The sequence below is a fragment of the Typopeltis vanoorti genome, chromosome 4 (assembly GCF_054136105.1).
Source record: "Typopeltis vanoorti isolate ZY-2024b chromosome 4, IOZ_Tvanoo_1.0, whole genome shotgun sequence".
Classification (NCBI taxonomy): Eukaryota; Metazoa; Arthropoda; class Arachnida; order Uropygi; family Thelyphonidae; genus Typopeltis; species Typopeltis vanoorti.
Genome location: NC_143552.1, coordinates 55,772,233 through 55,791,627, shown reverse-complemented (window position 1 = coordinate 55,791,627; position 19,395 = coordinate 55,772,233). Strand labels below are relative to the sequence as shown.

At 37.6% G+C, this 19,395-nt stretch overlaps 1 protein-coding gene across 1 annotated transcript in view; it reads left to right on the top strand.

The window, feature by feature from the left end:
• The window catches only part of LOC150107321 (E-selectin-like), a 280,274-nt gene that overhangs the window by 31,876 nt on the left and 229,003 nt on the right, over nt 1-19,395 (top strand). The window contains exon 6 of the mRNA XM_090391789.1: nt 5,946-6,225. Within this exon, the coding sequence (XP_090247915.1) occupies nt 5,946-6,225 (280 nt within the window). The remainder of the gene's footprint in view (nt 1-5,945; nt 6,226-19,395) is intronic.

Here is a 19,395-nt window from a genome sequence, read left to right as displayed (position 1 = left end):
GGCTATTTACTCATGGATTCTTAGGGCATTATGAGTGTAGATGTACTAAAAAGTATATGTAGCCATGTAGCCTAAGGAATAGAAAATTGCACATACCTTTTTCTGGGTGTTGTGGCTTTTCCTCAGTCTGCTATGTCGAAAACTGCAGAGTGTGTGTGTGTGGGGGGGGGGTAGGCAGTTTGGTAGAATAAGTTAGAAAAACCCGGGTTTTTTTAGTAATATATAGAAACATATACTTTGATATAGGGTGGGGAAAAAAGTGAAAGGGTTAATTTTTTTAAAATAGGGAGGGGGGAGGGGAAAGGTGGTTGACGGGGTGTGGACCGTTTCGACTATTCGTGGTCGTCATCTGAACACATTGGGAAAATGGAAGCTATGTCAGGTCGGGTGAGTGCTTCTGCTTTAGAGGTGTTTGTGTTGTCTCCTATTGGTCGGGGTTGTGACCTCAATTTTATGTTGTGAAGCTTCCAAAGCTTCCAAGAGGAGTAACATGGGAGTTTTCCCAGAAATAATATACATGAATTCCTAAGAATTTTCTTTGGATCTCAGGGCCAATCTCATATTCCAGTTTTGCCTTCTTTAAAATACTAGTTACTGTCCTGGCCTAAGTCTTATATTCTTCATGCATCTGCTCTCCACTCCTCTCCTTATATCTCTTCCATAATCTCCTTTTTACCTGCAGTTCCCATGTTATATTGTTTGTCATCCACATTAAACCAAATTTGTTCTCCTTTTCCCTCATGGTATACAATTTACCATTGCTGCTAATAAATATTCCTCCACTAATGATATCTCACCCTTCCAATTCTTCCATCCATAGAACTGCCCCAGGCTGATTTCTAAGACTATTATATGATCACCTATTTCATAGGTGATCACAGATTTTATTACCCGAGTTTTTCACGGGGATTGGGAGTTGATGGATAGGATCCAGGAACAAGTCACTGAGCTCGTGACAGGTTCATGGTGTGCTCCTTATAGTGGATGGATTGAAGGTGTGTGGTAAATGCTGGTTGATGTGGATCTCCTGCAATGAGTCTTCTGACTCCATGGAGATACCCATATAATAACATAATAAATCAAAAAAAAAAAAAAAATGCTGAGGACAGCGGAGATTTCAGAAGGATGTTTATGAAAAGGCTTGTGTTTCAGCATTCAATGACATCACAGAGTTTACAAGAAAATGAGTTTTGTTATTCAACATGTCAAATTATGCAGCTGCACATTTCTACTTTTAGGCAAATGAGTCCAGAGTTAGAAGATAAGGCAAGAGAGGAAGAACTAGAAGCTTCCAAAGCTTCCAAGAGGAGTAACATGGGAGTTTTCCCAGAAATAATATACATGAATTCCTAAGAATTTTCTTTGGATCTCAGGGCCAATCTCATATTCCAGTTTTGCCTTCTTTAAAATACTAGTCCCATCCCTGGGACTTGTGTGGGAGTGAAGGGGGGGTCAGTAGATTTCTCACATGTTGTTAATGCAGAGAGTGTTAAAGATTTTAAGATTTGATATGATAAATGTGTTATCGTATTAAACAAACTCCCACGATTAGTCTGCCGACTCCATCCATAGAGTGTGTAATAATAATAATAATAATCAGATCTTCTGATGCTATGACCAAACTAAAACTCTTGAACCTCGTATTCCTTCTACTACATGTTACCTAAGACATTTGTCCCTCAAGAATTCCAGAAATTCATTCCTGTACTACTACTACATGCAGTTTCCTCTTTTAAATTTATACTGCTGTAGTCAAAATCACCCATAACAATCATTCTTTTTTGCACTCACCAAGCTCAACTGCTTAAACATCTACTCATTACTCCCTATGCTCCCTGGCTTATAGCAACGTCCCGCTAAATATCCTGTCCTGGTCACCTCCACTTCACACCATATGCTCTCAAAACCATTAGTGCCATTGCAATTCAAATTCTGCATTCTGAGAAGACACAACTAATCACTTATCATTAGCAGTACTCCACCACTATATCTGCTACTTCTATTCCTGTCAGTATATCATCTTTCGTCAACCATGTCTCAGTGATCCCAATAATGTTTGAACAGGCTTATGCTATTAGCACCACCAATTGATCTCCTTTATTCTGGATACTCCTTTGTGGCATTTGTATAAAGAATCATCAAGGCATTGTTACTGTTTCTATACCTATCATTATCCTCTCCAGACTCCACTGGATTCAGCATTATATGATGTATTCCCTCTTCTCCTAAGCGACCATTTCCACATGAGGCCATCCCTGCTACTATCCACCCTGATAATTCTAGTTTCTCTGCATCGACACACTGACTTGTTCAGAGAATGATATTCTCTCTAGATGTTTACTTCCTTTCTCCTTCAAATGCAAGCCATCTCTCACATACAGTTTCTTTCTGTCCTCAAATGTGCTCCATGCATCCATATAATCCAAGCCTCTCTTCTGACACATTCTGGCTATCATACTATTCATTATTAATGCTCTTCTCCCATAGCTCTGAATTATCATACCTGGGCAACATACTCACTATCTTCCCTCTCTTTGTATTCTTCCATATAACCTCGAGCATGAACCTCAGATCTCTTTCCACTAGATTCACATTGCCTCTCAAGTCATTTGTGACCATGCTCACCATCACAATCATCTCAACCGCTCTCAGACAGCTGCTCTTCTGGCATTCTATTTTGCACACATAGGTCATTGAGTCACCATACATCACACCTTATCACTCTGTTTTTTCCTTGCTCACCTGCATCCATCCATCTCTCTCTCTCTCTCTCTTATGACACTTTGTCTCCTTTTCTCCCACTCACCTGCCATCCTGTCATCTCTCCATTCCTCTTTCTTGCACTGTCCTGCTATTCTCTCAAAGTAACATCCCTCTCTTTCACTAGTTCTCCTATTCTTTCTACTTCTATTATTCCCATACCTATCTCTCATTCCTACTCTGATTTGCTTCACATTCATTGTTTCCAATCCTGATCTCTTCTCTCATTGTTCTGAACTTATTCCTGATACATTCCACTTCTTTCAGGTTATCTCTCTCTCTCTCTGCAAGCTGCCTACTTTCGCTCAACATTCATCCTTCCAATCAACACCGCCTTCCATCTTTCAAACCTACTACACTCCGTGCTTTTATATTCTCATTCATATACTGCTCATTTTCCTCACTCTCGATCACAGTACTCATCTCTTTTGGTCAGTATTCATCTGTTTCTGACATAACACTACCTGGGTCCATTATGCTAATTTCTAAATTACAAAGTTCTTCCCATTTTCTACATATTACACAGCCATGCACTCCTTGTCTCTCACCTGCCACATTTCTCACTTTTGGGATGCATACATGCCACAAGCACCACATACCACAAAATCCCATAGTATGCTGTGTAGAATTTATAACCTAAATTTTGGATATTTCTTAGTTGTATCATTTCCCCTCACAATTAAAGGAATGTTTTGACTTTTAATTGGACAGTGTATATGGCTTTATCATTCTACATGTGTCTCATAACTTGAGAAGTAGTCAATCCAAACATGATTCAGCTGTTGAGCATATTTCATAAGTGGTTGTTCACAGAAATTAACACTTGCATTGTCTGATAACAAGAATTATATTGCACTCATATAGCCAATTTTTCATGGTGAACAGTGGGAAACATTGAAAGTGAATTCTGCAATTTATTAATGTTATGAACTCTTTCCAAACATATAGAGATCATTGGCTGGATCATTTTCACAGGTCATTGAGTCACCATACATCACTCCTTATCACTCTGTTTTTTCCTTTGCTCACCTGCATCCCTCTCTCTCTCCTGAGATGACACTTCCTCTCCTTATTCTTCCACCCACCTTTCATTTAGCCAACTATTGGATGATATTAATGGAAATTTTCCAGACCAACTTATATATTTTCCAGTCATTGATGTTGACTATGAGTCAGTTTCTTTTGTAGTTCATTCAGCTATGGATATTGCCTGAATAGACTCTTAGCCTCCCCAGCCATTAAACTGTTACATTGTTCTTTGAAATGGGACTTGACTGTAATCCATTTCATGGAGAAGACCTATGTTATTTTTCCTGTTGATTTGCTCTTTATGCCCCACAATTCTTTCACCCTGTGGACTGATTATAATTATTAGTTGCAGGGGCGAATTCTCCATGCTTTTGGGCTTGCTGTTCAAGCTCATTTACTTGAGAAAGAAGTAATATTTATTTGTTAATAAATGCATGCATTTATAAGCATTCCATTTTATTTTTGTGGACAGAAGACATCTTAAGCTTGCATGGCAATAACTAAGCTTTGCGTTGTGTATCGAAAGCCGATGATTTCTCATCTAGTCAAAGCTACCTTAGCTTGCTCAGTTGTCGGAGCTTCCATGCCCTCGCTACAGCACTGTGATTTCATGTGCATGCATAGCCATTTCCACTCCCTTCACATTGTCTTAAACACAGGCCATACGCAGTCAAAGTAGCTCTAGCCAGTGAGCTTCAGCCAGCCTTTACAAGTGTGCGTGTTGCTTGGGAAAATTAAGTTACAACCAACTTTTTATGACGATGTTATTGATCAGTTCATAAAGAAGAGCCATAGGGTAGAATTTGTATTCAAGCAGCTAAATTGAAAAAGATAGAATATCATTTGTAAAATAAATGTATTTGTATGGTTAAATATACATAAATTTCTAAATATATAGTTTTAAATGATCAGTAATTCATTATTCCACTAATCAGACTTCAATCACACCTCTCACTCCCTGAATGATAACAAGAGCAAGCGTGAATTTCAAGAACAGCATATGCCCCTGATTAGCTGTCTTATTATCGGTTTACTTGAATACCGGTTATGACACCAATCTGAGAATGAACCCCATCACCAGGCTATTTCAGATATAGTGGTACTCATGATAATGTTCATTCCTTTGTTCATTAAATTCTGGTACCTGCTCAAGAATGCAGCATTTTACACTTATTGTGTTTCATGATCTTTTAATGTGTGCCAGCAAGTATAGTGTTATTCAATTGACTGAGGTGTTTATTTTTCAATGGCTTGGTGTGCAGCTGCAGTTTATTACTGGACATATTATGAACAATTAAGAATATGGATAACTGAGAAAAGAAATTTTGATTTTTTTATAATTAAGAACTGTTTTAAGAACTTTATAATTAATCAATGTTTAATATACAGTGATTAAACTCTCTGAAAACTACTATATTTCAAACAGTTTAATCACTGTGCATTTATTAATTATATTGAAATATTCCCGAATTTTAGAATGGCAGATATCAAGAAATAACTGCATATGGTAATAGATAAAAATATTCTTTACATAGCTGCTAATGTGATTTCATGTAATTTAATACAGTTTTATCTTGTTTTATATTAATCCCACACATCAGAATGTTGTAGAATGTATGACACGTTAGTGCTGTTATAGACATCTGATGACAAGATTCCTCTTATTAGTGTTTCCTCTTTCCATTATAACATTAGGAGGGTTGATGTTCCTTAGAATCTCTTTCCCAGAAATTCAGGTTTTTTATCCTGCAAAATAGGTAAACTGGCCAGAGACTAAGTCATGAATGCAATTAAATGAGATCACATACTAGCATCATAGCCAGAGTTGCTTCAGCCAGCTAATTCCAACTAGGTACCAATATACTTCAAATCTCCAGAAAATATATTGGTCAGCTTTAAACTTTTCTATCTGGTTGTGTACTTTATGTTATATGGTTGTTATTATGCTGACTCAGTTTTGTTGGGACAATTTTGAACCAATATAGGCTGCTTACATGAGATTCATAGGAACAGAAGCTTGACCATTCTGTTTTATAAAACTTATGATGACTTGATTATAAATTGTGCAAAATTACTTCAATCTCATTAAAAAAAAAAGAACTTGCTGATAGTAAAACTAAAAAAAAAAATTTAATTAAAATTTTGTTTTTCTTTAGAACTTTCCTCAGGCACTTGTGGTAATCACTCAGACTTAACAACATTCAATCGCAAATGCTACCAATTTCAGATCACAGATGGTGGTTCTTTTCAAGATGCTGAAAGCTATTGTAAAGGTAAAGGCGGTTTTATGGTTCATGGAGTGGATAATCTTACACATCAGTTTCTTGCTGCAGAACTAGAGCAGCGAAAAGACCAAATGAAATCAAAACTGGTTTGGTTAGGAGTTCGACGGGATCCAGGAATCAGATCACGTACATGGCGTTGGGTTAATGGTAAGTTTTACATTCAAGTCAAATACTCAATAATACTTTTACTATCTGTTTATTTTAAATGATTCATATAGTTAAGAGGATGGTGAAAATGATTTTTTTTGATATTGTTGCTATAATTCTTTGAAGTAGCTTGTACCTGTCAATTAAATTTACAGGAGTAGACTACTTAACTTTTGCTGTGATGGAACTTTGCTTTTCATTCATGAGTGCATGAATATAGGATTAAGATGATAAAGCATTAATATACATATCACTTGCTGTAGGTTTTTTTCAGTGTATTTCCAGATATGTGGATATATAGTAATGGCTGCTATAGCGAACTCCTAGAGACCAAAGACTTAGCTCGTTATAACACATGGTTCACTATACTGCATTTAGAATAAAAGTACTAACCTCTGCACTCCATTCCCATGAAACAAAAGGAATTGCTAGAAATAAAGGAAATCATGGGAAACAGAACAAAGGAAATAACAAGAAATAAAAGAAATCATGGGAAATAACACAAAACAAATTGTGAAAACAAAGGAAATCATTGTGGGTGCTTAAGGATCAAAGCTGTATGACTGAGAGGAGACTTCCACATTGCCTTTTAAAGGAATGCAGAGAACTGACAAGGGCTTCTGACCTAATGTCCACTCCTCACCTTCTCGTGGTGCACCATGTTAGGTATCTACCTGGATAGTGAACGAATAAGGATAGACTGGCAATTCAGAATTTAGCCGATTAAATTGTATTCTTATTGGCTTAAACCATAATATAAAAGGATGGTACAACGTGACTGGGGCGTTGCCTGGTTAAACAAGTCCCCCCCCCCCTCCCATTGTTTTTACAAGAGAACCAGAGCGAACAGCCAATAGTCAGCTACTGGAGCAAATCCTGAAACACACCCCAACTCAACATCACCATAGTTCAAGATTGGCACTATCCAGTAACAGCCCATAAGAATTTGTAGTAGTGGGGCTGCAATGCTACCAGTCCAGACTCCATATAAATCATGGATTACCTCCATTACATTATTCCCCACTAGGTAACAGTTTCGTGAAGACTGCACGGAATGCAGCTCCAACGTTGAGTATACTGGCCAGTACTGATACTAGCCCTAGTCTGCACAGTACATCGACTATTTCAAAATACAACTATTGCTACTAAATGAATTATTATTATTAATTATTATTATTATTATTATTATTATCTCAAGATATCCTGGAGTCAAAGACTCATCTAGGAGGTTTCTTTTATCATACACACAGTTCATCATACTGCGCCTTAAATACACTCTCAGGCAAAGCATTCCAATCATTCACAACTCTGCATGCAAAAAACCTGCTTCTCACTCCCCTGCTTACACCCCTCCTTATACAGCTTCAAGGGATGACCTCTGGTTCGCTGCTGATCTCCCACTGTTGTCTGTAGAACCTCCTCAACATTGATCCTATACAAAATTATATAAAATACTATCAAGCAGTATTGTATTGCAAACAAGAAAATAACAGTTTTAGATAAATATATAAAAACTTAAGAATGGTAATAAAAAAAACGGAAACTTTAATTTTATACTGGAGGGGATGCAGCCCTTATGGACGAGCCGCCACTGGTACTATCAACATAAGAAGCCTGAATGGCAAAGAAATGGAGGAATTGGATTAGTACCAGATTGACATAATAGAGCAATAAATATAAAATGTTATATTCAGACAATAACAATCAGGGAAAAGAAGTAGTAACTATAGTATTCAACACTAAATGCAAGGCTAATCTTGAATGGCAAGCAATATCAAGTAGGTGATGTGGGAAAATATCAGAATGGGGAACTGGACAATGAGACTTACTTTTGCCTGTGGTCCCACAGAAGGTTTTACTAAAGTAGAAGTGGAGGTATTTTTTCAGGCTTTAGAGAAAGCAACTGACACAATGAAAAAGGAAAAGTTGGTCCTTCTTAGGGATCTAAATAGAAGATTAAGAAATAATTGTCAGACATACAAAAATATTTTGGAAATTTTGGACAAAGCTAATAATAATGTCAAATACCTGTTGGATTTCTGCTCAAGAAGTGGAATGGTTATTACTAACACAATGTTCCAACATAAAAATGTGCACAAATTCACATGGAAAGAAGAGGCAAGGAATAAGAAAAGTCTCATTGACTATGTTATTGTTGATAGTGATGTTTTCCCCCTGGTGCAGGACACTAGAGTGTACAGATGATTTGAAATTGGAAGTGATCACCATTTAGTCTTGAGCAGGATAAAATTGAATTTCATATTGAAAAGAAGAACATGTAAGAAAGCTTTAAAGCGAATAAAAGTTGAGCAGCTCTCAGATGTGAACTGTAAATTAAAATTATTATCATTATTATTATTCAGGCCTCCATGGAGTCAAAAGAGTCATCACAGGAGATCCTTCCTAGGAAACACAAAGTCTATCAAGACTCCTCGCGGGAGGTCCCTCCTAGGAAACACAAAGTTTATTATACCACTCCTTAAACTCATTGATCATTCTCGCTCTCCTCACTCTATCGGGCAATGCATTCCACGGTTCAACCACTCTCCATGCAAAGAGACCACTCCTCACCTTCTTGCTCACAGCTTCCTTTCATAACTTCCAGGGATGGCCCTTTGTCATCGCTCCTTCCCACCGTTCAACCAAGCAAAAGAACTTCCCAGTGTCAACCCTGTAACCACCTCCCAACAGTTTAAAAGTCTGAATCATATCACGTCTCCTTCTTCTATCTACCAAACTCTGCAGTCCACATTCCCTCAGCTGATCCTCATAACTAACATTGTACAATCCTGAAACCATCTTTGTTATCTGTCTCTGTACCCTTTCCACAGTTAATTTATCCCCTTGGGACTATATCTGAGAACAATTGTCTAAGTGTGGTCTGATCAGGATCTTATACAATGAAATGATAACTCTTTTATCTCTGCAGGTCAGCATCCTTCTCAGTATTGCAGCAATCCTCTGGGTTACCTTCACCACCTTCACAATATGTCCCCTGATTTTCAGGTTTCTATCAATCATCAACCCCCAGGTCTCTTGTCTCCCCTACTTCCTCCAGTACAACTCCTCCAATAGAGTATGAAGTGTCCCATCGGTGTGTTCCGAACCTCAAGACCTTATATTTTGCTGCATTAAACTGGACCCCATTCATTTGCCCATCTGTCTAGCTTATTCAAATCCTCTTACAGGGCTACCACATCTGCACTCTTACTAATAACCCTTCCCAGCTTCACATCATCTGCAAACAACTGAATATCCCTCTGTAATCCACTGACAATGGCATTGATATAAAGGTTATATAATATAGGTCCCAGTACTGAGCCCTGTGGGACCCCGCTTGTAACCTTCTGCCTCCTTGAAACTGCTCCACCATACACAACTCTCTAATACCTATCGGACAGCCAATCCCAAATCCAGTTGAGCAACCCGACATCCAAACCCATGTGCTGCAACTTAAATATCGACTTATCATGTGACACCCTGTCGAATGTCTTCTCTAAATCAAAGAAAATGGCAGTATATGCCTTTCCCTCATCTACTGCTCTTTTAACTTTATTATAAAAGGCTAGCATATTACTAAAACAAGAGCACCCCATAACAAATCCATGTTGACTCTCACAGATAACATTACCCTCATCTGCACAATGCTGTATACTATCCCTCACTAATTTCTCCAAGATCTTAACAACTACTCATGCACAAACTGGTCTATAATTTGACACTTCCAGTCTGCTACTGCCCTTATGCAATTGCACTATCTTACTTTCCTTCCATTCCCTGGGCACCTTTCCCATAGCCAGACTTTCATTGAAAATCCAGGTCAAAGGAGCTGTCAGTTCTTTAGCACATTCTCTCAAAACTCATGGTGAAATACCATCCAGACCCACAATTTTACTGACATCTAGAGTACTCGGTATTTGGAACACACTCTCCTCCTGTACCTCTAAACCTCGAACCTTCTCTAGTGTACCTCTAAACCTCGAATCTTCCTCTAGTGTTGAAATTTATTTACTTCTCCAGGATGAAATACTCCAATAAAGTGTTCATTGAACAATTCCACTATGTCCTCTGAATCAGTCACTCTATTCCCATTTATATCCCACAATATTGTTCTTCCACAATCATTTCTGCTCTTACTGGCCACATAGCTAAAAAATTCTCTAGGATTTTCTGTAGATCTTTGGGCCAGTATCTTCTCATATTCCAGTTTCGCCTTCCTTACCATACTAGTCACTCTCCTGGCCTGTGTCTTATATTCTACATGCATTTGCTCTTCACCCATCTCCTTATATCTCTTCCATAGGCTCTTTTTCAAATACAGTTCCTGTTTAATATCGTTTGTCATCCACTTTACACCAAATTGTGTCCTCTTCTTCACTTGTGGAATACAGGTTACCATTGCTGCTAACAAATATTCCTTCACAATTTCCCAAGCACTAATGATATCCTTCCAATTCCTCCCTCCATGAAACTTTCCCAAGTTGATAAAGACTATTATAATCACTTGCCTTATAATTCTGCATACGTTCCTGTCTCTTTGATACTCCTGCATGTCTATTCATCTTCCATGTCAAAACCACATGGTCACTTTCTCCAATTGGTGGGAGAGATGTCATCTCAGTTATTATCAACTCTTCTGATGCTATGACCAAATCCAAAACTCTTGAACCTCTTGTTCCCTCTATTACTTATGTTGCCTAAGTTATTTTTCTCTCAAGAATTCTAGAAATTCCATTCCCTTATTGCTACATGCATCTTCCTCTCCCAAATTTATATTGCTGTAGTTGTAAAATCTCCCATAACAATCATTCTTCTTGCACTTGCCAAGCTCAACTGTCTAAATATCTCCTGGTCCCCACTCTCTGTGTTCCTTGGTTTGTAGCAACACTCCACTAAATATCCTGTCTTGCCCACCTCTACCTCACACCATATGCTTTCAAAATCATTAGTGTCTCTGCCTTCCAAAGCCTCCACTCTTAGAGGACATAAGTCATCACTTATCATAAGCAGTACCCCACCACCTGGGCAACATGCACACTATCTTTCCTCTCTGCATTTTCTTTTGTACCACCTCAAGCAAGAATCTCATATCTCTTACTTTCCCTTCCTATCCTGCCAAAAAATGCTGTACCCTGCTACTTCTATTCCTGTTATTATATCCTCTTCTGTCAACCATGTCTCAGTGATCCCAATGATCTTTGGCCAGGCTGATGCTATCGGCACCACCAATTCCTCTCCTTTATTCTGGATACTCCTTTTATGCTTTATACTAATGCCAGGAGGCATTAATATAAAGCATAAAAATGCCACTGTTTCTATACCTAGCATTATTCCCTCTAGACTCCACTGAGCTCAGCATTACCTGATGTCTTTCCCCTTCTCCCAAGTACCCATTCTCACAAGAGACCATCCCTGCTACCATCCACCCTGGGCATTCTAGTTTCCCTGCATTGACACACCGACTTGTTCAGAACAGCAATCTCTCCAGATGCCTACGTCCTTCCTCATTCAAATGCAACTGGTCTCTCGCATACAATTCCTTTCTGTCCTCAAACCCTTCCAAGCTTTCACATATTCCAATCCTCTCTCTTCTGACACATTCTAGCTATTATGTTATTCAATCTTACTGCTCTTCTGCTCAGCTCGTCACTATCATACCTAGGTAACATGCACGCTATCTTTCCTCTCTGCATTTTCTTTTGTACCATCGCAAGCAAGAATCTCATATCTCTTGCTGCTCAATTTACAATGCCTCTCAAGTCATTCGTTCCTACCATCACAATTATCTCATACACCCTTTCGCTTCTCTAATTGCCATAGCCACACTTCTATCGTTCCTCCAGCCAAACACTTCTCACGCATCTTATCTTGTACACCATGGATCATTGAGTCCCCATACATTACACCTCTTACCACCTGTTCCTCGATTGCTCACCTGCATCCCTTGTTCTCTCTCTTCTAACACTTTCTGTGTTCCCCCTACTTACCTGCCTTACTGACATCACTCTATCCCTGGTTCCAGTGCTCCCTCACGTTCTTCTCATTCCCTCTCTCCTACTGTTTCCATTCTCTACTCTTTTATCATTCCCATAACTTTCTCATTCCCTCTCTTCCACTGTTCCTATTATTTAAGAAATGGAGGTATAAAAGTCTTGCAGTGGCTGCTGCACTTCATAGTTCAGAAGGCCTGGACAGAGGGACAAATTCCAAATGATTGGAGTAGAGTTCTCATAGTACTCATATATAAAAACAGAAATAAAACTGATTATGGGAATTACAGAGATATTTCCCAATTGAGTGTTCCTGGGAAGATTTATGCAAATATACTTGAGAAATGGTTGAGAAGGATTGTGGAAGGGAAGCTTGAAGAACAAGCTGGATTCAGGCCAGATAGAGGCTGTCAGGATCAGATTTTCACTTTAGATTTGACAAATAGTTGAGAAATCATGGGAATATACCAAGGATCTGTATTTAAGTTTTGTAGATATGAAAAAGGCATATGATAAGAAGCAAAAGAGAAAAGCAATTCAAAATGCTACAGTTTATATCAATACCCCATTTGATATATTATATCAAATGGGGTATTGATATAATACCCCATTTGTCAATGGGGTATTATATCAAGCAATACTTAGTCTTTATTTGAGTTGTAAGTCAGCAGTTAGAATTGAAGGAAGTACAGGAAGATGGTTTAATGTTAAATCAGGTATCAGACATTATCCCCTCTATTATTCACTATCTATATGGATCACATTATGAAGGAAAGTGGTATTAAACCTGATATCAAAATTGGAGATGTTAATCTCAGTTCTTTACTTTATGCAGATGATGTTATACTTTTTGATCATTTTTCTTCGGAAATCCTTCATGCAGGAAGAGGAAAATAGTTGATAATCTCGAAAAAAGTAGAAAGAAGGCACATTATTGTGTGAATTTTTTCTGGAAGGTATTTTATGGAAGAATGCTAGACAATGTTTGAAATCTAGGATTTAATTAACCAAGTCTGAACTTTTGTATCTCTTATTATCTTTACATCATTTTAGCAATGATGTAAAGGTAGGCTTACCATACGTCCCGGTTTGAGAGTATGGTCCCAGCGTTCCGGCCAGTTTGTCGTTTTGTCCCGGTCATTTGGTAAAAATTTAAAAGTGCAGAATATACATGCTGTACAAAAAGTGCAGCCTTGGAAAATGGCAATTAGGCAACACGAATACCCCACTTTGAATCTGGCCTATACGCTGCATCGCAAGTCATTGTCGAGCATGCACAATCTTCATTTAGATTGCAAGTCGGTGTTTCTTTTCGGTGTGTTGTTTGTGATTTTTTTTACTTCATTAAATTAATTTAACTTTAAAAAAGGATTATCCATTTTTGAAAAACGTTTGTGGTCATATTAACAAAGTGAAATGCGAACAGTGCTCTTCATAATTTTCTATGGCTCATGATGAGCGTTCGGACATAAAAAAATCACTTGACATGTGCGAAACATAAGGCTAGTCTAGCAGCGGCAGGAACTTCCTCAAAGATATCATCATATTTTAAAGGTTCCGATCCAAGTGACAAAGAATTTTTAATAGCTGCTAAAGAAGCAACTTTGCATTTCATGTTGCTAGTCACAATCTCAGCTTTAAGTCTGTCGACTATTCATCTAAATTGATATCAAAGCTTTTTGAAACAAAGTTTAGACTGGGTAGAACAAAATGTGAAGCTGTCATTGTTAATGTGATTGAGCCACTGTTGTTTCAGCAACTTTGTGAAGATTGAAAATCAATTTAGATGAACAGTCGGCAAACTTAAAGTTGAGATTGTGAATAGCAACATGAAATGCAAAAGTTGCTTCTTTAGCAGCTATTAAAAATTCTTTGTCACTTGGATCAGCCCCTTTAAAATATGACAATATCTTTGAGGAAGTTCCTGCCACTGCAAGACTAGCCTTATGTTTCACACATGTCAAGTGATTTTTTATGTCCGAACATAAAATTTGTGACGATATCAATTGATTCTTCCAACAGGAAATAAATTAAAATTGTGCCATGTGTTGTGTGGTATTTTGCACCAGATTGTGGAGTAAAAGTTAAACTTTTAGACTTTCAATCAGTTCCCCGTGAAACTGCAGAAATACTGACAAACCATTTAATGTCAGTTATGAAAACCCATAATATAACAAAAAAAATTATTGGATTTTGTGGAGATAACTGCAATACCAATTTTGGGGGTGTAAAATGGATAGGAGAAAACAATATTTATAGTCGATTGAAGAAGGAACTAGGAAGAAATATTATGGGCATTGGTTGCGGTGCTCACATCGTTCACAACTGTCTTCAAACTGCAGTTGATTTCTACCTATTGAAATAGAAACTTTAGTAGTCAAAATTTATAAATATTTCCATATTTACGGTTCGAGTCACTCAACTAAAAGTGTTCTGTGAATTTGTAGATGTAGAGTATAAAAAGGTTCTTCAACATGGCAACACCCGTTTTCTTTCGCTACTTCCAGCTATTGACAGAATACTTGAAATCTATGAGAGACTGAAATCATATTTTATTTCACAAGAATACTGTCTGTCCGGTGATGATAAAAGAGTAGTTCTTTGATAATGATTATGGTGAAATGTATTTGTGGTTTGTGCACGGGCAACTCAGATTGTTTAACAAATCCATCTTGATTATTGGAAAGTACAAAAGCGAGTGCAACAGATATTGTCATTGAACTTAGAAAATTAAAAAATTAAAATCAAGAAGCAAAAAAGCTTTTTGAATACTGGAAAATAATGGAAGTATTAATATTAATACAATACTGCAAGAGTTTACAACATTTTATGACCGATGTCTTTCTTACATTGAGCTTTGGGAAAACAGTTTTGGTGGAGCAGAATCTTTTACTTAGATAAACAATCATGAATTAACTTGGTCGGAAATTGAAGCTTCAGGTGAAAAAATTAATGAAACTCTTGCAAATAATGCAATAAACATGGATGAACTGTTTGATGAAGTGGTGATTGCAAAATCTTTTTGGTCGGCAAACTATGACATTTTGAAAAATACAAGTTTCGAAGAAAACTGGATACAACTATTCAGTCATTTCAAAGAAAAGAACATTTCATTGCCCAATCTTGTCCAAATTATAGAATACATTTTGAGCCTGGCAGGCACATCTTCACCTGTTGAAACGATATTCTCAATAATGAAGAAAGAGGTAGAATGGCTGAATCAACAGTAAAAGCTGTATTGCGCTGCAAACTTAATAGTGAACTAAATTGTAGTGAATTTTTAGACGCGATTAAAATTGGTAGAGACAGAGAGTTTTAGAGTAGATGCTCTCCCTCAATGAGTCTTTGGACTCCCTGGAGATGTCACGTAATAATAATAATTATTATTATGAATACGAAATCTATAGTTATTCTGAAGATGTCCATAAAAGAAAAGTGGTTATCAGAGAAAAAAGCTGTTTCTGCTGAAGAAATAAAAAAAATTGTTTCTTTCAAGAGAAGTTTTCCAGATGCAGTTAAGCATATTTCTTTTATGCTCGCATAATTTTGGTCCCAGATAAAATGTGTATTTATTACTATTTATTTATTATTATTATTATTTTTTTAGATTCTAAGATGAGTTACTATGGTTACAATTCAAAATATTGTATGTGTTTCGTGAGGATAGAAGGGGTAAAAAGGGAAGGGAGTGCTATTGATGATAGAGAAAGAGTTATGTCCATACAAAGTAGGGATGCAAGAGGGAAATAGTGCCAGTGGTTTTGAGGCAGTATGGTGTGAGATAGAGGTGAATGGAATCAAATACTTGGTAGGATGTTGTTATAGACCAGGTAATGTGGATGGTGGTGATAGTGAAATGTATAGCCAAATTAGCCAAGCAAATAAGAAAAGCGGTGATCATTATGGGTGATTTTAATTATGGCAATATAGACTGGAATGATGAGATAGCAACTGGAAGTAAAGAAAATGAGTTTCTAGAGTTTTTGAGGGATAACTACCTCAGACAGTATGTAACAGAGGGCACTCGAGGATTAAGGGTCTTGGATTTGGTCATCTTATCAGAGGATGTAATTATAAATGAGGTGTCAAATCATTAACCAATTGGTGAGAGGAACCGTGAGGTGATTACCTGGGTGGTTACCAGCAGTGCGAGGACCTCTGTGAGAAAAGCCTATATGTGGAACTACAAGGGGTGGGGGTAATTATGATGAGCTCAGGAGACAGCTTGTGGGCGTAGCATGGAATGAAGAGTTAGCTGGAAAAGAGATCAATGCAGCTTGGGGGATTTTCAAAAACTATCTAGTAGATGCAATGTCAAAATGTATTCCAAGGGTGAGAAGGTTAAATAGGATAGGTGTGAGATGGATGAATAAAGAGATTAAGCATGCGATACAGAGAAAAAGGGCATTGTGGAGGCAGCATAAGAGAAGTGAAAATAACCAATTTCATGAGGTCTACAAAGATCAGGCAAGAAGGTGACTTGGTTGGTTAGAGTAGCTAAAGAGAGGTATGAACAGCAGTTAACTAATGAAGCCAAAAAGAATCTTAGGGAGTTCTTTCGATATGTAGCCAGCAAAAGAAAGAATGATTATGGAAAGATGACATTGATTGGAGAATGTGTGGTGGAGATACTTAATGAGCAGTTCTTAAAGATCTATCAATCTTGTGAATGTGACTTCATGAGAGATTGAGAGCAGTTAATGATGATGAGGAGAAGAGACTGACTGTAAGTGAGAAAGAGGTGTTTGGGGAGTTGAGTAAACTAGATGTAAATAAGGCTGTGGGACTTGATAATATATCACCATGTATTCTGAAGGAATGTACCAGGGAGTTGACACGTGTTTTGACATATTTTTTAATGCGAGTCTTGTACTCGGTAAAGTATCTAAGGAGTGGAAGGAGGGCAAGATTGTGCCACTTCATAAAGGAGGTGATTGAACTCAAGCATCAAACTATAGGCCTATCTGTGTGTCAGGTGTTGTGGTTAAGTTGTTGGAGAAGCTTGTGAGAACTAGGATCCAGATTTGGGTTGACAACAATGATATTATCTTTGATGGACAGCATGGATTTGCTAAAGGAAGGTCATATTTTAGTAATCTACTTACTTATTACAATAAAGTGACTGCTTCCTTGGACAGAGGAGAAGGATACACAGTAATATACTTGGATTTCGCAAAGGCTTTTGATAGAGTACCTCAGTTCACAGTCAAACTAGAGCAGATGGGGTTGGATATTAGATTAGTGCATTTGATTGGAGACTGGCTATCTGATAGGTATCAACAAGTTGTGTATGGGGGTGCGATATCCAGGAAAAGGAAAGTCAGTAGTGGAGTGCCTCAGGGGTCTGTTTTAGGGCCATCATTATTATTATTATTATATCACACCTCCAGGGAGTCCAAAGACTCATCGAGGGAGGGCATCAACTCTTTGTGTCACTACTCCACCAACCTTCATCATCTGACACCAATGTCATCTACTACCGACTACCACCACTAGTGCTTTCACAGACAATCACAAACATCCATGCTCACGGCGGGATTCGAATCCACAGCCTTTTGGCTGGAGAGTGGATACGCTAACCACTCAGCCAACCAGGCTGGCATTACTGTTTAACTTGTATATTAATGATATTGGCAAACATTTGGATGGAGATATTCGGTTGTTTGCAGATGATGCAAAGTTGGGACGAACCATAAAGAGTAGTGAAGATGTTGTGGCTTTACAAGAAGACTTGAATGAATTGAGCGATTGGGAACGGAAATGGGGATGTGAGTTCAATGTTGCAGAATATAAGGTTTTAAAATTTGGAAAACAAAGATCCAATGCAGAATTTTTGCTTGGTGAGAATATATTGTTGGAGGTAGAAGAAAGAAGAGATCTGGGGATGATAGTGGATAAGGATCTAAAATTTAGGCGACACATCGCCAAAATTGTGAAGACAACACAAAGGCTTCTGGGAATGATGCGGAGGACACTGACATGTAGAAGTAGGGAGATTCTTATTCTGTTGTATAAGGCTTTGATTAGGCCACAGATGGACTATTGTGCCCAGATTTGGTCACCGGGTTTTCAGAAGGATGAAGAGATGTTGGAAAGGGTCTAAAGGTGACTGACTAAGATAGTTTCTGACCTCTGGAATGGCGAATATGAGGAAAGATTGAGAAGATGTAATTTGCAGTCTGGTGGACAGGAGGAAGAGGGGAGATATGATAGAGACCTGCAAGTTGGTAAAGGATTGTTATAGGATCAATGGCGGAGAAGTTCTACAGAAAATAGTGGGAGATCGGGGGAGAACCAGAAGTCATCCCTGTAAACTGTATAAAGAGGGTGTGAGTAGGGGAGTGAGTTGCAGGTTTTTTCGTGCAGAGTTGTGAATGATTGGAATGCCTTGCCTGAGAGTGTGGTGTCTGCAAGGAGTTTTGAGTGTATTTAAGACACGGTATGATGAGATGTGTGTGATAAAAGGACCTCCCAGATGAGTCTTTGACCCCATGAGGTCTTGGGGTAATTATAATAATAATAATAAATTATAATATTTCTTTGAATGTATCTTAGTATTATTAAATTGTTTTCGTTTTTGTATATAGAAGTGTGAGAAATCAATTCATTTAATTATTGTTGAAGTTAAGGTTGAATTTTGAGAATAAATGAGAATTTTCATAGCAAAATACCTGCAGTATATCTTTTATCAGTATTGAAATTTCCTACCACTTGCAGCTAATTTTTACAACTGTGCAGTCAAAGGCAAGTTTTAATAACTAACTAAAGAAAGTTACTTTCAAGAATAAGATTGGTTCTAGACTTAGGCTTGGACTTTTCTGTAATTTTTTATATCACATCATTTTACTATGGAGGCGTTTTGCTACAGTGCACATCTACTTACAAACTAATAATAATTTTAATGATACATTCATATTTAAGAATTGTAAGAGTTCAGATGGTTCCTCCAAAATAAGTATTATGACCTCTTTGCAGACACTGCATATGGTATAAAGCAAATAGGAAATATTTGGATCAAAGAGAATTATTAAAAAGTGTCTTTTGTGTCTAAGCCTTGGACAACTATGTCATAAAGCATTAGTGTCCTATAGTCTTTTCAGTTGGTCATTCTGAATAACTCATTCTAACTTAATCTAAATTCTTATGTTTAAGAATTCTTATCCATCTTAGTCTATTTTTAATTC